Source organism: Carcharodon carcharias, chromosome 4 (assembly GCF_017639515.1).
Source record: "Carcharodon carcharias isolate sCarCar2 chromosome 4, sCarCar2.pri, whole genome shotgun sequence".
Classification (NCBI taxonomy): domain Eukaryota; kingdom Metazoa; phylum Chordata; class Chondrichthyes; order Lamniformes; family Lamnidae; genus Carcharodon; species Carcharodon carcharias.
The window spans coordinates 168,941,171-168,964,461 of NC_054470.1; the positions used below are offsets into that span (position 1 = coordinate 168,941,171).

General features: G+C 43.1%; 1 protein-coding gene across 7 annotated transcripts in view; it reads right to left on the bottom strand.

Annotated features, from left to right (window-relative positions):
* The window catches only part of primpol (primase and polymerase (DNA-directed)), a 46,511-nt gene that overhangs the window by 14,541 nt on the left and 8,679 nt on the right, over positions 1-23,291 (bottom strand). For 6 of the 7 annotated variants that reach the window (XM_041185815.1, XM_041185813.1, XM_041185814.1 and 3 more), the window contains 6 exons: positions 20,708-20,814; positions 19,022-19,160; positions 16,488-16,635; positions 7,001-7,288; positions 6,200-6,362; positions 5,140-5,237 (listed from right to left, as the gene is read on the bottom strand). In XM_041185815.1, the coding sequence (XP_041041749.1) occupies positions 5,140-5,237; positions 6,200-6,362; positions 7,001-7,288; positions 16,488-16,635; positions 19,022-19,160; positions 20,708-20,766 (895 nt within the window). In that variant the 5' untranslated portion in view covers positions 20,767-20,814. The remainder of the gene's footprint in view (positions 1-5,139; positions 5,238-6,199; positions 6,363-7,000; positions 7,289-16,487; positions 16,636-19,021; positions 19,161-20,707; positions 20,815-23,291) is intronic. The other variant, XM_041185817.1, reaches the window with a different exon arrangement.

The window sequence follows — 23,291 nt, forward strand, 5'->3', positions numbered from 1 at the left end:
CGCACATGCTGCCCAGGAGCGACAGCGAGCCGTGGCTGGTCAGCACCTAGTGACACCCAGGATCTATAGACACCACCTGCCGATGACTGAGAACTAGTGTTACTGATAACTGCGCATGTCTAGGGAGCTGGTGGCTCACATCTGCCACTTACTGCAGGACTTGGCGCCAAGGGGACATGGAGGGCATCCACTGCCAGTGGCTGTGAAAGTGACTGTGGTGCTCAATTTCTATGCCAGTGGCTGCTTTCAGGGCTCCACAGGTGACCTCTGCGATTTCACAAATCACCACCCACAAATGCATCCATGAGGTCACGGATGCCATCTTCTCTATGGCACACAACTTTGTGTATTTCACCCAGGACCAGGACAGCCAGGATGCAAGGGCCATTGGATTTGCCTTGATCTCGAGATTCCCACAGGTACAGAGTGCGATTGACTGCACTCATGTGGCGCTCAGGTCTCCATCACTACACATGGTGGACTTCATCAACCACAAGGGCTTCCACTCACTGAACACGCAGCTGGTATGCGACTACCAGAAACACATCCTGTAGATATGTGTATGGTTTCCAGGGGGCGTGCACGGCATCTACATCCTGAGTCGCTTGCAGATCCCTGCAAGTTTCCAGGGTCCACAGAGGCTGCAGGGTTGGCTCCTTGGGGACAAGAGCTACCAGCAGAGGCCGTGGCTGATGACACCTGTGTGGCGGCCTCAGACTGCAGCAGAGCGACGCTATAATGAGGCTCATGCAGCAGCTCGCAACTTGGTGGAGCAGACCATCGGGATGCTGAAGATGCAGTTCCGGTGCCTGGACCAGTCTGGTGGAGCCCTGCAATACAGTCTGTAGGGGGTGCCATGAATCATTGTTGTCTGTTGAGCACTTTACAACCTGGTACTGCAACGGGGGTGAGGAGCTGGCTGAAGAGGAGATGGAGGAGCTGGATGTCTCTCTGATGAGGAAGACGCTGACGGGGATGAGGGTGAAGGGGTCCTTAGTAGTGACGATGACAAGGATGAGGCTCTCGCACTGGCTAGACGAGGCAGGCGCACAAAGGAGGCCCTCATAGCTGCCAGATTTGTGGAGGATATGACGACATGCAGTGAGGTGCCCCCACAGATCTTCACATCACAGTTGTGAACGTTTGACTCTAGTCTGACTTATCCCTGCCAATACCCTCTGTGAGAATGCTCCTGTCATGGAAGTGCAGTGGAGGCCCTACTAGTCACTCAATTGCAGGAGGATGATGATAACATGCAGTGAGGACATTCCATAGATCTTCACATGGCTTCTGAGAATGTCTGACTCCTGTCTGGCTGAGGGCAATTCGCTTGTGCTCCATGATTAGGGCCATCTCAGAACCGCAGCCATGGAACTTTAGGTGCATCTGATGCTGTGTTTGCCTTCATGGCCTCAGACTTTCAGGAGCTGGGGCACAGCATAACTGGTCCCAGATGCTGGTGTGATCGGGGGCAGCCCCACCTTAAAGGTGCTGAGAGCACACAGAGAGTATAAGAGAACTCTGTGGCACCTGCCCACTACATTCTGGCAGCAATGACCAGCACTGCCGAGGTGCAGGCATCAGTAATGTTTCCAGGGAGTGTGAGGCTGGACCATCACTGTGGTCTGAAGGCCGCACAGAGCACAGGGAAGAGGTCCTGGACCTAGAGACCTGCCTTTTATCTTGTGCAGAAAGATTTCACATCTGAGTGACAAGAACACTGCTCATCAGAACAAGGAGCCATAGGCAGGGAGACATTCTTGGGATAAAAACAAAAAAACTGCGGATGCTGGAAATCCAAAACAAAAACAGAATTACCTGGAAAAACTCAGCAGGTCTGGCAGCATCGGCGGAGAAGAAAAGAGTTGACGTTTCGAGTCCTCATGACCCTTCGACAGAACTTCTGTCGAAGGGTCATGAGGACTCGAAACGTCAACTCTTTTCTTCTCCGCCGATGCTGCCAGACCTGCTGAGTTTTTCCAGGTAATTCTGTTTTTGTTTTAGACATTCTTGGGAGTTTACTGACAATAGAGAAGTATATTCAAGTGATTAACACCCATGCCCAGGCTGTGCAACTAATTCTCCTTAACATTCCTAACTCTGCGCTACGTCTTGGTGCTCCCCAGACATCCACAATGGAGGTGGAGGCAGCCTGCTGAATGTGACGCCCTGTCTGTGATGACTTTGGCGGGTGTCCTCTGGAGGGCTGAGCCTTGGAGGTCCCCGGCCTGCTTTCGGGGTCCTGCTGTGTGGCAGTGGCACACTCCTTAACCTGTGAAGCTAGATCTGCAGAGGTCACAGGAAGAGGGGAGTCAAATGGGCCAGTCACTCCCAGAGTCACCTGGGTGGATGGCCCCGGAGCATGCAACTGCTGATCCTCCTCCCTACGGGTGCCCGAGGGCCCCTGGCTGACTCTGTGAGCCGAATGGGTAGCTGGAGTGAGATCGAGCTGCCCAGCACCCCAACTATGGCATCAGGGATAGAATTAAACCCTTGTAGCAGCGCAGGAGCAATGTCCTGGACCAAGGTTGCCATGGCAGCCGCCATCCTGCCAGTGTTGACCTCGGTGAGTTGCAATGCCGGCACTATCACCTCAGCCTGAAGACGGACTCCTCCATTGTGTCTTACAATCTGAGAAGTGCAGCAGACATCCCTTCCTGTTGTTCTTTGCAGCTCCAGCAACTGTGCCATGACCGAGTCCAGAGGCTCGTCATCTGACTCAGACTCAGCAACGTTCTGGTCTCCAGCAGTCCTCAGAGTGCTGGGTACCTGGGAAGTCCCTGCCTCTGCCTGCTGTGGATCAGAAAGTGTGATGTGCTCACCAGATTGTGATCCCAAGGCTACTCTAAAGCTAGATCCCACCAAGGTGTGTGTCTCTGCACTAGTGGAGGGTGTGGGTGAGTGCTGTGACGGGACTTCAGGGAGGATGCCTTCAGCTTCCTTTTCAGATATTTCTTTGGAGCTTGCTTAGAGGCTCTGGGTCGTGGACTCCATTGTCTGCTTCCCAGGTGTGCCTGCGAAAACAAGGGGAGATAATTAGTGCATGGCAGTGGCCTGTGGAAGAGGACACATCACTCACGGCATGGTTGTCTGATGGATGTTGCTGGATCCTCAGGTTGATAGAGCAGCGCCGACCTCACCATCAGCACAGGACCAGTCCCGGTCATCGCCGGCCAGCTGGATGGCTGTGTTTTCAAATTCTGTCAGAACTTTGAATTCCGACATCCCTTCACCTGTCTGCAACCTTTCCCTCCTGTTGTGAACCAGTTTGTCCTGCATGGATAGAGATGGGGAGAGTGTATCCAGGATACCTGCCGGGTCAGATGATAAGTATGCTTGACCGGTGTGGGTGGTGAGTGGTCCCATGGATGGGATGAGGACAACGATGGTGTGTGAGAAAGAGTGAATGGTAATGGCAATGAGTGAGGGCCCTGTGGGTGTGTGATGGGTTTGAGAGTGAAAGAGTTGAGAGTGATGAAAAGAGTGACTTAACCTGGCGAAGCAGAGGAAATCATTCATCCTTTTGTGGCACTGGGTAGCTGTTCTCTTCTGAAGGGCGTTGGCACTGACCACCACTGCCACCACCTCCCAAGCCAGGTTGGTGACATTACTACCTATCCTGTGGCCAGAGCGGGGGGTAGAGCACATCCTGCAGTTGCTCAAGGGACCTGTCATTGAAGCGGAGGGGGGTGGGGGGAGGGCTGCAATCTTTTTGCCTTTGCAGGCTATGTCTCCCAGGCAACAGTAGTGAGCTGGTGACAATGAGCGTTTTGCTGGCGGCTGCCTTCTAAAGAGCCATTTTCATCAGTGGGTAGGACTCTATTTCACCTGCCCGCTACTGCACTTTACACAATACTGGGAAAATTCAGTCCTATATGTTAACATGTTTTCACTAAAGTAGCAGGGTTGTGCATTTCAAATCCCTTACTTCCTCCTCTGGACTTCACTTTGTGGGTGGGACAAAGACTAGTTTTTAGCCAAAGGTTCAGACTGCAAAGACTAACATGATCATACCTATGGTGCTAGTTTATACTTCAAAACTTGGAAGAGACGTTGGTGATGAATGTACTGGTCAGTGGTTCAGATGCCAACAGCGGCAAGATGAGTGTGAGGATATTACTCTGCTACTGAATGCCTTCCACTTAATTTCTGAGAAATTAAGACTGAAACGAAGAGAGAAAATACCTACTCAGGTCTTATTCAGTAAAATAATGGGCAGCTTTTTCTGGTCGGCGAACGGGGTCAGGGCCCGCTCACTGACACGTAAAATGATGTGGGTGACGTCGGGCATGCATCCACCGAACTGTCAAAGGCCCATTGAGGCCAAAAGTAATTGAAATGATTAATGGACCTGCCCGTCCAACCTTAAGGTTGGTGGGCAGGCAGAGAGCCCAGGCGGCCTTCTGAAAAGCATGAAACATCATCCACGGATGGGATGAGGTTTCATGAGGGATTTAAAATTTTTGGAATATTTTTAAATAAAAGTAATGGACATGTCCCAGCTCATGTGACAGTCTCACATGAAGGGACATGTCAGGAAAATTTTTCTAACCTTTAAAAATTTTTTTTACAGCTTCAACCAATCTCCCTGAGGCGGCACTTTGCCTCAGGGAGATCTATGTGCTCTTTCACGTGCATGCTTGAAACAACACACTCCCGGCTCATGGAATTCCCCACCCCCACTGCCCGCACTGGGAGCGCTCAGCACTTCCGAGCGGATGTCATGCTGGGCGGCCCACCCGCACCTGCACGACCCTCCCGACAGAGGGGGAGGGTGGAATGCTGCCCAATATATACTACATGCAAAAATGCTAGTCTCAATAGTGATTTTGAAACTACGCATCAAGGGGTATGGGGAGAGAGCAGGAGTACAGCGTTGAGATAGACGGAGTACGGCGTTGAGATTGAGGATCAGTCATGATCATACTGAATGGCGGAACAGGCTCGAAGGGCTGAATGACCTGCTCCTGCACCTATTTTGTATGTTTCTATCGATGATGGGCAAAAATAACACCAATATTTTTATCTTTATAATTATAACAGAAACAGCTTTAAAGTAACCAGATAATGGCAGATTAAAGAGCTATTTTGGTGATCCATCTAAGTAATAAGCAAACAAATTACGATCAAACTAAATACCTGAAGCAGGGAGATAAATTTTATCTTGCTCGTGGCGTCCTTTGAATTTCTTTGTATCTGAGCTATCACAAGTCAGAACTGTCAAGCCATCGGAAAATCTGACAACGATAACAGTATCTTCATCACACAACTTTGCAAATTGTACCTAAATTTAATTATATCAGTACCTGACATTCTTTCTGATAACTATCATCTAGCATGCATCACTGCACTTAACTTTGAATTTCTCCAAGCCAATTCAAAATCTTCAACTCTTCATTGGCTAATTTTGATCACATAAAAAGCCAGATTAATAAATGCTATTTACTGTGCTCTTTGACTATTATTTTTCCATTCTACTTATTACAGTTATTGGAAGAAATTATGAAGCAATGAGAACATTAAATTTATGTCATCAGGAAAATAGCTTGTTGAAAATTGGCAATGATATGTGTGAAAAGATCAATATAATTATAATAATATAATTATTTCTTGATTGACTGAAAAGAATTATATTCTTAAAGTTAATCCAAAAATAGGATTAACGTGCAACAACATAATCGTAAAGAAATCAATGAAAACTCCTCATTTTGAAAAACTAGAAAAGGAAGTCCAAAGCTAGAATCTTATCAGTCAACATGTATCAAATTTTCACATACTTATAAAGTTATTCTTATAAAAACAGAGAATTTGTATTGACATAACATTTCATCATATCTCTCCAGACTTCACATACAATTAATTTGAAGTGTCTTTTAGGCAAATATAGCAGCCACTTTGCACAAGACCTACATCAGCATTAAATTGAATGATCAGTTAACCTTTTGGTGGTGGTCAAGTGAGAAAGGTTCACAAGGACAATGGGAGAACTCCCAACTCTTCAATTCTTGTCAAGGTCTTAACATCTAACTAAACAGGGTGCCAATGACAATAGCTCAGTATCGGACAGAAGTTTCAAACTCATTTTATGCATTCCAATTTTAGAGCAACTTAAGACAGTGGGATAGCATTAAAAATTGTAAACAATGTCCCCCCCCCCTCCCCCGTTTCACAAAAATATTGAACGTTATTGATGCCATACCTAACGTTGCTGACCAGAGAGCTCAGAAAAAATAGCTCCTCTCTAGAAACATTCTTTTCAGGCTTGGGAACAAACTGATTATCTTCAGCAATTTCAAAAGAAGTGCTGTTTCCCAGTTTGGATGACTTATAGAGTCGGAAGTTTCTGTTCTTTGTATAAACGCCTTTAAAAGAAAATCAAAACAAAGCAAAAGTTCTATCACATATTATACTTTACAGCAAAAAAATGCAACAATTGAGGAAAACAGTCAAATACACGAATAGTCTTTCTCCTAAACTTCTTGGCCAGCTTTTTTTGTTTGTATCTCAGATTTCCAGTATCTGCAGTATTTTGCGTTTTGTATTTGTTTCTGAACGCCTTCTGTTTTGTGGATCTCACCAATGGGCTAATGAGTTTGAGAATCCTGAAGCATTATGTATGAAATCCCACAGACCGACTAAGTATTCACATAATTATGGTTAGACTATTTGTAGCTGCTGATTTGCCACCTTTGTTTCCTAGCTTGTAATTTTAATACTGATTATTTTTCAAAGCTAAATATTAAAGTCAGAGAAATTCAAAACTATAATTACAAACTTTTTGTAACAGTTTATGGTGTATTTAAAATGTATTCTACCATGGTTTCTCTGTGCTGCACAACCTGCCCCCAACTTCCACATCACCTATACTGTATTGGCAAACTGAGATTAGATAACTAATTGAGTGACTCATCCTTCAGATCTTCAATTCTCAGGATGAATCGATTATTACTTAATTATTAACTGCATATATTAGGTAGAAATGAAAAAAATAAGCATTTACCTAAGTCCACAAAGAGTTGGTCATTTCCATGTTTATCTTTAACAATTAGAAATGATAAATCTGGATCCAAATTGTTTTTCTCCAATTTTTCCCACGCTGCACATTTAATCCTTTTTGAGGGGGGATTCTCAGAACCATCTACATTAAAATGTTTCCTAGAGTCTGCAGTGACTGGAATAAATGTACTGGCTGACAGCAAAGCACTGCCACCAGCGTCTTGGTCAGTTCTCCCACATCTTTTCTCCAATGCTTTCATCACAGGCTGCAAAATTGTTCTTATAAAATTTCCTCAAATAAAAAACAAATTTCATAGTCAATTGGCGTGGTTGTGCAATCACAGATACAATTTCTTAGATGCAATCATTTTAATTTCTTTCAGAATAAGGCATTTGGAACTTTTTGTTTTGAACAGCCATGTCTCTTCCACCTGTGGAAACCCATCAACATTCTTAAAAAGTCTGAACCAGCTCCTGAAAAATCCTCATAAAGGCCAGGATTTTGCCTTCAGAAATAATAGCATTCAGCGTTATTATGCAGTAAATTGTACAGCAACATCCAGAGTCTGCACATGCACAGTTAAACATGGAGATTCAACTATATACAATCAATATCAATGACTTGGATAAAGGGACTGCAAGGCTAACAGCTAAATTTGCTCATGGCACCAAGATAGGTAGAAAAGCAAGTTATCAAGAGCAGGTAAAGAGTCTATAAAGGGATATAGATAGGCTAAGTGAGAGGACAAAAAATTGGCAGATGGAGGCAAATGTGGGAAAATGTGAACTTGTCCTCTTTGTCAGGATGAATAGAAAAGCAGTGTACTATTTAAATGGTGAGAGATTGCAGAACTCTGTGGTACAGGGGGATCTGAGTGTCTTGGTACATAAATCACAAAAAGTTAGTATGCAGGTACAGCAAGTGATCAGGAAGGCAAAGGGAATAAAATATAAAAGTAGTGAGGATTTACTGCAAATGTACAGGACCCTAGTGAGACCACATCTGAAGTAAGGTGTACAGTTTTGGTCTCCTTATTTGAAAAAGGATGTGGAGATGAGGAACATACGATTTAGGAACAGGAGGCCTTTTAGCCCCTCAAGCCTGCGCTGAAATTCAATTAGGTCATGGCTGATCTTCTATCTCAACATCATTTTCCCGTACCATCCCCGTATTCCTTGATGTTTTAATATCAAGAAATCTGACTATCTCTGTCTTGAGCATACTCAATGACTAAGCCTCCACAGCCCTCTGGGGTAGAGAATTCCAAAGATTCACCACCCTCTGTGAAGAAATACCTCCTCATCTCAGTCCTAAATGGCCTGTTCCTTATTCTGAGACTGTGTCCCCTGGTTCTAGATCCCCCAGCCAGGGAAAATATCCTACCTGCATCTACCCTGTCCAGCCCTGTAAGAATTGTGTATGTTTCAATTAGATCACCTTTCATTCTTCTAAACTCTGACAATACAGGCCCAGCTCTTCAATCTCTTCTCATTGGACAATACTTCATATTCCCATGCATCTGGTGCCCTTGTCCTTCTAGTGGTCATGGGTTTGGAAGGTGCTGTCTAAGGAGTCTTGGTGAGTTCCTGCAGTGCACCTTGTAGATGGTACACACTGCTGCTACCATGCGTCAGTGGTGGAGGGAGTGAAAATTTGTGGATGGGGTGCCAATCAAGCGGACTGCTTTGTCCTGGATGGTGTCGACTACTTGAGTGTTGTTGGAGTTGCACACATCCAGACAAGTGGAGAATATTCCATCACGCTCCTGACTTATAGATGGTGGACAGGCTTTGGAGAGTCAGGAGGTGAGTCACTCGCCACAGGATTCCTAGTCTCTGACCTGCTCTTGGAGCTAGTCCAGTTCAGTTTCTGGTCAATGGTAACTCCCAGGGTGTTGATAGTGGGGATTCAGCGATGGTAATGTCAAGAGGTGAGGGCTAGTTTCCCTTTACAGGGAGACTATTAATTAGCCCTTTCTCATTGCACAATACTATATCTAAAATAGCCTGTTCTCCAGCTGGTTCCTCAACATACTGTTCTAGAAAACCATTTTGTATACAGTCCAGGAATTCATCCTCTAGAGCATTAGAGCCAGCGGCAGAGTGACGTCATAAATGTAACACGAGTGCAGGGAAAGCAGATGATTAGTGAGTAGGATTGGCATGTGTTGCTAGTCTTTAAAGTAAAAGTAAGGTCTTTAGTTTTTGTTTAGGTATCTAGTCTTTTTTTCTCTCTTTTTCTCAAAAATAGCTTGTTAAGTATAACAACAATACTGGTGTAAAAGTTTTTTAATGACAATAAAGTGTAAAGAGTGGGGGTACTGGAGTAATTAATTAATAAATTAAATAAAATACGATAGTGATGGCAGGATGGGTGATGTGTTGCTGCTGCAGCATGTGGGGAATGCTGGACACCAAGGTGATCCAAAGTGAACATACATGTAGTAAGTCTGCAGCTCAAGAAACTTCGGATCCAAGTTAAGGAGCTGGAGTCCAAGCTGCAGACAAGGATGGGGGGGGGGGGGGGGGGGGGGGGGGGGGTGTGTGTGTGTGTGGAGAAGCCACATCAGGGAGGGGAAAATTACCTGGACACTTTGCTCCAGGAGGCAGTCACACCCCTCAGAGTAGGTAAGTCAAATTTGGTCTGTGATCAGGGACAGGTGGGTATGACCACAGATGAGGCAGGAATGGGGACCCGGGGGTAGCATTCGAGGAGCCTCGGCCCCTGCAACTGTCTAACAGTTACGAGGTCCTTGCAAGCTGCGTGGACGAGAGCGGGGACTGCAGGGAGGATGAGCGAACTGACCACGGTACCGTGGTACAGGGAGTCATTCAAGTGGGGGGAGGAAATAGGAGCATTGTAGTGGTAGGGAACAGTATAATTAGGGGCATAGATACTGTTCTCTGCAGCCGTGAGCTTGAGTCCCGAAGGCTATGTTGCCTGCCCCGTGGCAGGGTTAAGGACATCTCCTCAGGGCTGGAGTAGAACTTGGGGTGGGAGAGGAGGGATCCAGTTCTCATTGTCGACGTTGGTACCAGCGACATTGATAGGACTAGAAAGGAGGTTCTGCCGAAAAACTTTGAACATTAAAGAGCTAAATTAAAAAGCAGAACCTCCAAGGTAATAATCTCGGGATTATTACCTGAGCTACGAGCAAACTAGCATAGGGTAAATAAAGTCAAGAAGTTAAATGTGTGGCTCAAAAATTGGTATGGGAGGAATGGGTCTCAGCTCATGGGGCACTGGCACCAGTACTGGGGTAGAAGGGAGCTGTTCCGGTGAGATGGGCTTTGCTTGAAACGTGCTGGGGTCAGTGTCCTGGTGGATTGAGTAACTAGGGCTGTAGAGAGGGCTTTAAATTAAATAGAGGTGGGAGGGTTCTGGAGAGGGGGTACATAGGCTGACAAAACTAAAGGATATGGCAGCATTGCAGGGCAGCTATTTAGGTAATGATACCCAGAGTGTGACAGGAAGGGACAGATTGTAAAAATATAAAACAGCAGCAAATAGGGTCAAAGGGGGAGAAAAAATGGTAAAAAGGCAAACTTAATGACTCTTTACTTAAAAATGCACATAGTATTCGGAACAAAATAAATGAATTAATGACACAAATAGAGGTTAATGAATATGATCTTATAGCCATTACGGAGACATGGTTAGAAGGGAATCAAAGCTGGGAACTAAACATTCAGGGGTATGTGACTTTTCGAAAGGACAGTCAGGAAGGAAAGGGTGGTGGGGAAGCTTTGTTAGTACTAGGTGGAGTAAATACGATGGCAAAAAATGATCTTGGATCGGAAGATGTAGAATCCATATGGGTGGAGGTAAGAAATAACAAGGGGAAGGAGACACTGGTGGGAGTAGTCTGTAGGCCCCCTAACAATAGCTAGACTGTAGGACAGAGAATAAAGAAGGAAATAATGAGGGCATGTTAAAAAAGGCAGTACATTAATCATGGGTGACTTCATGTCGATTGGGAAAATCAAATCGGCAGAGGTAGCCACAAGCAAGAATTCATAAACTCATAGATGCCTTCAGAACAGAATTGGCCCATCATGTCTGCGCAGGTCAACAAAGATCTGACTACACTAATCCCATTTTCCAGCGCTTGGCCCATAGCCCTGGACGTATGGCTAAGCAAGTGAATATCTAAATACTTCTTAAACGTTATGACAGTTTCTCACTCAACCACTCATTCAGGCATTGAATGCCAGATTCCCACCACCCTCTGGGTGCTCCTCAACTCCACTCTTAGCCTTCTACCTCATCTTAAATCTATGCCCCCTGTTTACTGATCCGTCTACTAATGGAAAAAGTGCCTTCCTATCCATCCTATCTATGTCCCTCATAATCTTATACATCTCTAACAGGTCCCCTCTCAACCTTCGTTGCTCTGAGGAAAACAGCTCCAGCCTATCCAATCTTTCTTCATAGCTCAGACCCTCCAGCCCAGGCAGCATCGTGGTAAATCTCCTCTGCACCCTCTCCAGTGCAATCACATTCTTCCTATGATGTGGTGACCAGAACGCAGTACTCCACTAACCAATGTTATATATGGTTCCAGCATAACCTCGCTGCTCTTGTATTCTATGACTCGACTAATAAAGGCAAGTATCCCATATGCCTTCTTAACCACCTTATCTACCTGTTCTGCTACCTTCAGGGATCTCTAGGTATGCACACCAAGGTCCCTCTGATTTTCAGTACTTTCCAGGATGCTACCATTCATCATGTAATCCCTTGCCTTGTTAGCCCTCCCCAAGTGCATTAACTCCCACATTTTTCCAGGTTGAATTCCATTTGCCACTGCTCTGCCCACCTGACAGTCCATTGATATCCTCCTGCAGTTTACAGCTATCCTCCTCATTATTTACCATCCTATCAATTTTCATGTCATCCACGAACTTCTTGATCATATCCCCTTCGTTTAGGTCCAAATTATTTATGTACACCACAAACAGCAAGGGCCCCGGCGCTGCAGAATCCGACTGAAAACAGACTTCCAGTCACAGAAACATCCCTCTAACATCACCCTCTGCTTCCTGTCTCTCAGCCAATTTTAATTCCATTGTGCCACTTTGCCTTGGATCCCATGGGCTCTTAATTTCTTGACCAGTCTGCCGTTAGGGACCTTATAAAAAGCCTTGCTAAAGTCTGTGTAGATCACATCAAATGCATTACCCTCATCGAAACTCCTGGTTACCTCAAAAAATTTGATCAAATTTGTCAAGCACGACCTTCCTTTAACAAATCCATGCTGACTATCCCTGATTAATCCGTGTCTCTCCAAGTGCAGATATATTCTGTCCCTCGGAATTCTTTCTAGTAATTTCCCCACCACCGAGGTTAGACTGACTGGCCTGTAATTTCCTGGTCTATCCTTTCCTCCCTTTTGTTAATAATGGGACAACGTTGGCAGTTCTCCAGCACCTTGCCTCTGGCCAGGGAGGATTCGAAAATTACTGCCAGGCCCCTGATATCTCTTCCCTTGCCTCCCTCAACAGCCTGGGATACATCTCATCCAGGCCTGAGGATTTATCCACTTTTAAGGCCGCTAAACCCGCTAGTGCTTCCTCTCTCTCTCTCTATGTTAATTTTCTGTAATATCTCACAGTCCTCCACCCTGATGTCTATAACTGCGTCATCCTTTTCCATTGTGAAGACCGACACAAAAGTATTCATTGAGGTCTGCATCCAAGTCTTCCGGGTCCACATACAGATTTTTTTCTTAATCCTAACCTTTAATGTCCCTTGATATCCAGGGTTCCCTAGACATTAAAGGTTAGGATTAAAAAAAAGAGAAGCTTATGGCAGAAACCGAGAGCTTAATACAGTAGAGTCTTTTGAGGAGTATAAAAAGTGCAGAGGGGAGCTTATAAAGGAAATTAGGAAAGCTAAGACAGTGCATGAGAAAGTATTGGTGGGTAGAATAAAGGAAATCCCAAAAAGGTTTTTTAAATATATAAAGAGCAAGAGAATAACTAGGGAAAGAGTATGGCCAATTAGGGACCACAGAGGTAACGTCTGTGTGCCAGAGGACTTGAAACTCTTACTATATATCTTTATATTTTTAGCTAGTTTTCTCTCGTACTTTAATTTTTGCCTCCTTATCAATCTTTTGGTCATTTTTTGCTGTTTTTTATATTCTGTTAAATCTTCTGGTGATGTGCGGGGCAAGATTTTTATGCAGAGGGTAGTGAGTGTCTGGAATTCGCTGCCAGAAGAGGTGGTGGAAGCAGGTACAATAGTGGTGTTTAAGAGGCAGCTTGACAAATACATGAATAGGATGGGAATAGAGGGATACAGACCCCGGAAGTGCAAAATGTTTTAGTTGACGGGCAATATGATCGGCGCAGGCTTGGAGGGCCGAAGGGCCTGTTGCTGTGCTGTACTTTTCTTTGTTCTTTGTTCTGACTGCCACCCATCTTCTTGCGCAATTATGCTTTTTCTTTTAAGTTTGATACTACCTTTAACTTTTTTAGTTAACCACGGATGGTGCAGCCTCCCCTTGAAATTTTTCATCCTCATTGGAATGTATCTATTCTGTGTATTCTGAAATATTCCTTTAAATGTCTGCCACTGAACATCTATAGACATATCTCTTAACCTCATTTGCCAGCTCACTTTAGTCAGCTCTGCTTTCATGCCCTCATAATTGCCTTTTTTTAAGTTTAAAATACAAGTCTCAGACGCACTCGTTTCCCCCTCAAAATTAATGTAAAATTCATCATATTATGAACGCTGCTATCTAGGGGTGCCTCTACTCAGAGGTTATCAATGAATCTTATCTAATTGCCCAACACCAGACCTAGTATAGCATGCTCTCTGGTTGGTGCCAGAATGTGCTGTTCCAAGAAACTATCCTGAAAACATTCTATCATCTAGGCTATCTTTTCCCATCTAATATTTCCAGTCTATATGTAGATTAAAATCCCCCATGATTATCACCATACCTTTCTGACAAGCTCTCATTATTTCCTCCTTTATACCCGGGCCTACCATATGGTTACTGTTAGAGGGTCTGTACACCACTCATACAAGTGACTTCTTGCCTTTGTCATTTTTCATCTCCACCCAAACTGCTTCTACATCCTGGTTTGCTGAACTTAGATCATCCCTCTCTTTTGTGCTAATACCATCCTTAATTAAGAGAGTGACACCGCCACCTTCCTAAATGTCACATAGCCTTCATTATTCAAGTCTCAATCTATGTCATCCTGCAGCCATGTCTCTGTAATGGCTATCAAATCGTACTTATTTATTTATATTAGCACTATCAGTTCATCCGTTTTGTTTCGAGTGCTATATGTATTCAGATACAGAGCCTTTAGCTTTGTCCTTTTATTAGTTTTGTAACCTCTAGCATTATCTTCTGGTTTATGCTTAGATTTCTACTCTTTGTCCCTTCCTGTCATGGTCTGTTTATCATTTCTCACATCAGTACCTTTCTCTCTTGCCTTGTCCCTGCTCTTTGGTTTAACACATCTTCCCAAATTTGATCCCCCGTCCCCATTATCTAGCTTAAAGCACTCTCTCCTTCCCTAATTATGCAGCTCACTAGAACACCATTCCAAGCACAATTCAGGTGTAGACCTTCCCAACAGTACAGCCCCCACATTCCCCAGTACTGCTGCCAGTGCCCCACGAACCAGAACCCACTTGTCCCATACCAGTCTTTGTGCCACGCATTCATTGCTAATTTTATATACCTGTGTCAATTTACACGTAGCTCAGGTAATAATCCAGATATTATTGCCTTTGAGATTCTGCTTTTTAATTTAGTACCTAGGTCCTCATACTGACTACCATCTATCTACCTTCTACTCCAGCTACTTCCAAGTCAAACACCCGTACGCCCTTACATTACAAATAGATCACAGGCTTGTAACATTATCTGGAGCCAAATGGGAAGAAGGTCAGGCCCCAGTGACAAATCTACCCAATGAGTCAAGAGACAAAGAAATCAGCATTCAGAACTAATCAGAATACCTATGCATGTGTATCTAACCAGAAAATGATCAGTATTATTGCCTGTGGAACCACATTTTAAAAAAAATTAAACATAGGAAAAACATGCATACACGCGTTAAAATAAGAAGCTCACAATCAGTTGTGTGCATTTATGTTTGTGGAAATGAGTTTCGCAGCTGTTGTCTCATGAAATTATGCCTTTTGAGAGCACCCCAACAGATCAGTGAGTAAATACACATGGCAGTGTAGCACTGTGATACAGAGCTAGGAGGTGCTATGTTTAAACCCTTGTTTGCACTGAATGAACCTATCTTAATCAGAGGTCTTGGTGCCCCAAGGACGATCAGTAACCAACAAATATGATCAGCTATATACTTAATATGGAGTAAATTTGCTCTTGATAAAAGCTGGGTAATGCCTGATTTGTGTGTAATTAATGACAAACAAAAATTGCACATTTCAAAGCCTATATTCCCACGATTAAATTAGCATTCCATCAATTACACAAAACAACCACAGGCATCCACTCCCTGCCCATTTTAGTTCAAAAAGTAATTTCAAGTCCATATTGTGCAGCCAGCTCCGCTCAGTCCACTATATACAGTCTAGGAATATGGTCAGTGGCATAATGGCTGTTTAGTTGTGTTGCCTGTTGATTTCCCTTGCACACTTTCTTCCATATGTACCATTTCAAGCATTGTATTAGAGCCGTTTGTTAAATTTAACTTGATTTTCTGACTACTGCAGGTCTCTATAACTTGAATTCAGATGCTTGGCTGTGTTTGTGGCCTCCTTAAAAGTTGTTAACATGTTTTTGAAAAAAAAAATTTCCTTTTTCAGCTTATCCTTCCCAAACCAAGTTCTGTAAATGCTTCAATTACAATCTGTTTTCCAATAAATTAGCTGCCAATATTTGGCTATATCAGGATTACAAAAAATATCTGACAAAAAATACTCCAAAAATAATCTTTTTAAATATGTAACTTTTCATAAAAATATTAATAAAACTCGTACTAAAAACAAACTGTGAAACTAAAAATTAAAAAATACATGGGTAAAAAGCCTCTGCTTCTTTAAGGGCTCTCTGGAACTTTCCTTCAGCAAACCCCAGATAGGTGAAGGGAAAGTGCTGTCAGATTCAGTTCTAAACAAATGAAAAATTATGTAATCTTTAATGAGATGTGCTGTTTCAATAAAATTTTTCCACCTTTTGGCCAAAACCACTTTAAGGCTGACAAAATATTTTCACCAAGTGCACAGGTGGTGTAAATTTGGCTATATGATTTTCCAATCTCACTATTGCTCATTTTCGTCCTTCCCTATTAACCATATTTAACTTGAAAATAGCTTAAAATATTTTACATCCCAATATGCTGGAGAGAGTAACATTATCAGGAGTCTAGATATAGCATCGATATTGCTGGACGCTCCTGTTGACAGTGGAATATTTTGCCTTTGTTGCGATGCGAGGATGTCAAACCTTGTTAACAGAAATAAATGCTTCAATTAGAAGACTTACCAACATGCACATTATTCTTAAAGGCTGCATTGGGAAGATGAAATACAAGATGGCGGCTAAATTTTTGATGGTTACTGGAGTCCAAGTTCAAAATATCTTTCACTGAACAATTTATGTTGTACATTTCTTCCAATTTTTGACAAACATACTGAATAAAAAAAGTAAAAAAGCGGTTACTGCTTGATCACAGGGCATTATGCACAAAGTTCTACAAAGATGCAAATTCTATGCTTAAAGTGATTTAGACTCTCACTACAATGCATAATTTTAACTGTACCATCTATTTGATTTAAACATTACATAACACAGTCTTAAATCTTGCTTTACAAAGTTCCTGCAAAATCAATTAAATTGTATTTACTAAAGAATGTCTAGAATATTGGAGTGTTTGCATCTATAGTTGGGGTTCAAGTTCTATAGTAACCAGCAGTCCTCTAGTAACTTCAACAATTGTTCTTTTTTCACATCAGCAAGTCACTAAGCCAGAAGGACATCACTGTTCCGAACCCAAATATCCACACGTGTCCATTTTCCAGCAGTGATCAGTGGACAGTAATCAGAAGCAGGAAACCTAACTAACCTTCATCCCACTAGACCAAGGACACAGACTGATTATAGTTCCACTTCCCCTCCTGAGCAAAATCTGTTCATTCAGAGATTTAACATGAAACTTTTGTGGTCTATGTGGCTAAGAAACTCACAAAATCCACAAAGTAATTATACAGCTCTTTAATTTATATCCTTAAAAATGTTTATAAGAAGTTACATTATCTGGTAGGCCTCTCCTCACATTGCAAGAGTGAACATTGAAATTTGGTACAGGAACAAAAATGGGACGGATGGGGAGGTTGAAAATGAGCCAACAACTTGGATTGGACTGAAAAACAGCATAGTGGAGGCTAGGATCCTGGAATCATTCAAGAAACAGTAAGATGCTGCAATGAGAAAAATGTAGGGTTGTTCTGGACAGCTGAACTAAGATGGGCTGAATAGCCTTATTCATTTTTAATTACATTATGATCGTGTGAATTAGTCAGTCAAGAGAAGGCACTTTTGTGTAAAGCAAAAAAGGAGAAACAGATATCAAAAACATTTTCACATGATAGCTGTCCAGTAACAACCTCATTTATGGATAAGATACTGGTGAACATGAAGATTGGTTTAATCTATAAAACACTTAACACTAATGTTCAAAGGCCCTTATCTTTCTGTTGATCTTGCATTCTCTGCTTTCTTCCATGTAACCTTATATGCAAGAGAATCCTGAGACAGAATGAAAGAACCACAAGGGACCATTTAAAACTTTTTTTTTAAAGAACATTGTATTAATATTTGTTTGCAAAAAAGTCAATTAGTTATCAATTCAATTGGATTTATAATCAAAATCACAATGATATGCTCTATGACTGTGATGCACTAATGCCCCTCATAATTTTCAACTTCTCTGTCCCATTTGGCAGTCAGCTACACCACCTTGCTCCAGAAGCTCTGTTTTGTTGTCAAGCTGAGTGGGATTGCATTGCTTAATTCTACTCTTGCCTATCCAATTGTACCAAATTTTCTCTTGAAACGGCTCCTCTTCCCACCTCCATGCCCTTACATCTGAAGTTTCTGAAGGATTGATTCTTGGGCCATATCTCTTCAACTACATGCTGACCCTCAGCGATATCACTCAAAGATATGGCATCATGTTCCACATGAACACTGATGACACCCGATTCTATCCTCCCTCTGCGCTGAAGGGCTGCTTGTCTGACATCTAGTCTTCGATGAGTTAAGCATTGGAAATCTTTGGCTCCTGCCCCATCCCTATACTTCCCTTTCCATTAATTATATCTTTCTGGTTCTATCTCAGTTTAAACCAGACTGTTTGCAACCTTGGCATCTTATTAATCCTGATCTGAGCTACTGATCCATTTTCTCTCCAAGAATAAAAAAATTGTCCACCTCTCCCTGCCACAGACCATCTGTTGATCCTTATTGATTTGTCAGCCCTTTTATAGCTCCGGACTCAAATACTGTAATGCTCTCCTGGTATGCCTCCCATCTTCTAGCCTCCACAAACTTTATCTGATCCAAAACTTTACTGACCATATGGTAACCTGCATCAAGTCCCATTTACTCATTACCTATGTGCTCAGTGACTTACATTGGCTCCCGTTTCCCTAACACCTCAAATTTTAAATTTTTACCTTCAAGTCTAAATCCCTACGTGGCCTCGCACATCCTTATTTCTGTAACTTGCTCCAATCCTACAATACTCCGAGAACTTTCTGTTTAATAAACGACTCCACATCTCTAATTCCCTCGATTTCTTTAAGATCCTCTTGAAATCCCACCTCTTTGACCAAGAATCTTCTTGATTTTCATCTGATCACATCTCTACAACCTAACTTGCATTGTTTTTCTACATTAACCTGACTTTATAAATGTAAGTTCTTTTTAAATCTAGTGAAATTGATCTAAACTCAATAAAACACATCAGGAACAAAACCAAGATCAAACACTAAAATAAACAATTATAATATTAGCACCTGAATTAACTTCACCACCATCTGTTTTCCATCACATTCTGGATTTGCTTGTTTAAGGAATTCCAAGTCAAAATACAAATGGCAGACAGATCCTTCTGGAATTACTTCATAGCAATGCATTAATGATTTTTGGTATTTTCTGGAAAACAACCATGAAATATTGGAAACTAGGAGTATTCTAGATGTGCACTGAATTCATAACCAGCATGGAATATCTACAGTAGGTACATTTGTACCTGCAAGTTTGAGAGTAAGAAAGACTTGTTAGACCTTTTGAATGAGGGTTATAACCTTTTTTAAAATTGAGTTCAAAATTTAGATATCAGACTGTATAACTTCAACACTAAAAACCTCTTAGTAAAGTTTTGTCAAAAGACAAAAGCAGATCATACATAACCAGTCTGAGTCATAGCAGTAATTTGTTCACCTGGGCCAATTCCACGTTGCATGCTCAAGAACCAGCTTGAAGTTTGCTCTTTTAAACCCTGAAGGTTACAAGTATATGTGACTACTGGTGTTCCTAATAATGACATGATTATACTGTACCTAAAGAATTAAAAACAGTTCCATACAAAAAGAAATGAATAATTAAGCACATAATGTTGGGTAGGGTTGCTGCTTGCCAAAAATTCAACCATTTGAAAAGTGCTTTTTCTGACTTTCCACTCAAACTCATTTGCAAATCGCTTGACACATCTGCCATGAACCAGTGCAACTTAGCAGTGTTTTAAAATGTAATTTCTAATTTTGCTTTCAAAACTTTCCTTCATATTTTGAAATGAAGTTGGTTAAGTTTGATTAATACAGCTGAGTTTATTACAAAAATAAGCATTTTTAGTCACAGTGCTAATCCACCACCTATGAACAGTCAATTTTACATTACTGAATATGACTTTACAGAACTATTTTCTAGTTAGATTGCGGTACAATGACCAGTTTCTTGGTGAATTAAAAATTACATGTAAAACCTTTCAAAATGCACCCATTTGTGCTCTTGCACCTAAAAGATTCAGTTTAATTTTTATAACTGCCTTGCAAACCAGCAAACAAGTACAGTTAGTGGAAACTCCTATTGGTGATTATAGCTGAAAAATGTTGCCTAAGCCTTTCATCTTGCACTCATCAGGGCAAACACAAGAATGAGTTGACTTGCCAACCAATCAACATGATAATTTGAAATTTGGCATTCTTGTGTTTGTCCTGATGAGTGCAATACAAAAAGCTTTGGCAGCTTGTCTCCCTTTACAGCAATATTCAAGTTCTGTACTACCGAGCGACTATTGTTGATTAATTGACCTTGTGGCCGATGGCAGTTTTGTGGACAGGGCCCAATTCTAGATTGATTTTTAAAAAATACTCCTGCATACGTTTGTGGAAATTCAAGTTGCTCTGAACAAAATATGCGCTTAAAATTCCACAATCTTTGCATCGATCACGCAGATTTCTGGTGAACTGCACTGAAAAATAGCAGTGCTTGCCCGCACCATCCCATCCACATTAAATCATGGCCAGGTCAGCGGAATGGGCGGCAAGAAAGTTTCCCACAGGTATCTTTTGGGTCCCCCACCTGCAAACCCGCCAGTCGAGCACCAGTAATCAAGGCCGCACAAGTAAAGCTTAAACTTCCCTTATCTTCAAAATTCACATGAAATAATTTTTATTAGGATTATTAGCTTGATCACTTACCGATAGTAAAACCATAGCTCAGTATACGTTGTGACAAGGTAAATTCGCTGTCCATGCATAGTGTCCTTCTTCTCCTTTTCGTTCTCCAAAGCAAATACATGAATGTCCTTTAATGAAAATGTTGAAAATAGAAAAGGATACAACTCAGGTCTTAATTCCTATTTAGCCTGTCATGTTTACTTGAGGTTTTCAACTCTATGGGCAGAATTTTTCCATCAGCGAGTTAGGGGTGGGGCCTGCTCTCTGAGGCGAAATGACGTCAGGGGTGGGAACCCTTGACGTCATCCCGCCCCATTTAAATATTCAGGAAGGTGGAAGCACAGCAACATCAGCTGTCTGCCCATTTAAAAGATTTAAAAGATTATCAGCTGTCTGCCCGCTGACCTGTCAATTGAGGCCATTGACAGGATAATTAACCAAATTAAAGGCCCTGCTCATCCAACTTTAAGGCTGGCGGGTAGGCCAGGACCCCCAGTGGGCTTCTGAAAAAACGTGAAACCTCATCCACTGGCGGAATGAGGTTTCATATCTGTTGTTAAAAAGTTTAATAAAGTTTGTCATATTTATTAACATGTCCCATGAGGGGAACATGTTAATAATTTTTTTATTTTGAACTTTATAAACCTTTCATCAATCTCCCTGAGACAACACTTAGTCTCGGTGCGAAAGAGTGCACTTTGACAGTTGGGAAATCCTGCCTGCAACCCCCCCCACCCCACCCAGGAAGTGCATAGTGCTTCCCGTCGGGTGGCCCGCTCACTAAAAATGGTGACAGGGCTGGCTTCGGCGGCAGCAATTGGCTGCCCACTTGCTGCCGAGCTGGTGGGGCCCACCCGCCCATCAAAGGCAAAATTCTGCCCTATGTTTTGGCTGCCGGCAAGTTCTGTTTGATATCTGGTCTACTTTTATGGAGATATGTATCCTTTTGCATTCCTAATTTTTTCCTCTAAATCATTTCCTCCCTTTCCAGGAACCGAGGTGAAAATTTTAGCCCTTGGTGGGGGCATGCACAGAAGGTGGTCATGGATGCCACCTTCACGAGGTGCAGGATGCCACTGATTGCACTCATGTGGCGCTCAGATCTCCGTTGTAACACACTGTCAACTATGTCAACTGCAAGGGATTCCATTCGTTGAATGCACTGCTCATGTGCGGCAATCACAAATGCATCCTGCAGGTCTGCGCATGGTTTCCAGAAAGTGTGCAGGACTCCTACATTCTTATAGTCAGTTGCAGTTCCCTGACATCTTCCAGAGTCCATGGAGGCTGCAGGGGTTGCTCCTTGAGTACAAGGGCTACCTGCAGAGATCGTGACTGATGACACCCTTGTGGCAGCCTCAGGCTGCAGCAGAGCAAAGGTATAATGAGGCTCATGCTGCAACTTGCAACTTGGTGGAGCAAACCACCGGGATGCTGAAAATGAGGTTACAGTGCCTGAACTGGTCTGGTGGAGCCCTGCAATATGGTCCACAGAGCGTTTCACGCATCGTCATGGCTTGCTGCGCCCTTTACAACCTAGTGCTGCAACAGAGCGAGGAGCTGGCTGAAGAGAAGATGCAGGAGCTGGAGGTCTCCTCCAATGAGAAGGACATCAATGGTTATGAGGTCCTTGAAGGCAATGATGACGGCGATGAGGCCCTCGTGCTGGCCAGGTGAGGCAGGCGTGCTCGGGAGGCCATCACAGCTGCTAGATTTGTGGAGAATGATGACGAAATGCAATGGGGAGACACCATGAGATACTCACATTGCATCTATGAACATTTGACTCCAGTCTGGCTATGGCAGCGTACGTACCCTCTGTGATAATGCTCCTGTCATAGAGATGCAGTGGAGGTCCTAATTGTTGCTCGATTGCAGAAGGATGATGATGAATGCAGTGAGGACACTTCATAGATCTTCACATAGCCCCCGAGAAGCGAGGACAACTCGCTTGCACTCTGTGATCAGGGTCATATCATAGAGATGCAGCCACGAAACTTTAAAAGTATCTGATGCTTTTTCCGCCTTTAGCACCTGAGCCCTTCAGGAGCACAGTGTCACTGGTCACAGATGCTGAAGAGATGAGGGCCAGCCCCACCTTAAAGGTGCTGAGAGCACACAGAGAGAATGACGGGAACTCTGTGACGCCTGCCCACGGCATTCTGGCAGCAATAACAAGCACCGCCGAGGTGCAGGCATCAGTAATGTGTCCAGTGAGTGCAAGGCCAGATCATCACTTTGGTCTGAAGGTCTGAACCAAGGTCTCCATGGCGGTTGCCATCCTGGTTCAGGACGTCTCTCCTAACTACTGCGCGGGCTGAACTCCATCACAGATACCATAGTTGGCCTCCAACACTGTGTACGTGAGAAGGGTGCTGGGCAGTTTGATCTCACTCCAGCTATCCCTTCTCCTCAAGGAGTCAGCCAGGGGCCCTCTTCTGAAGGGCACTGGTGATGACCACCATTGTCACCGCCTCTTAAGCTAGATTAATGGTGTTGCTGCCCATCCTGTGGCCAGAGCGGGGGTACAGGACATCCCAGCAGGCCTCCACTGCTTCCAAAAGGCGCTCGAGGGATGAATCAGTGAACCTGGGGGCTGCATTCT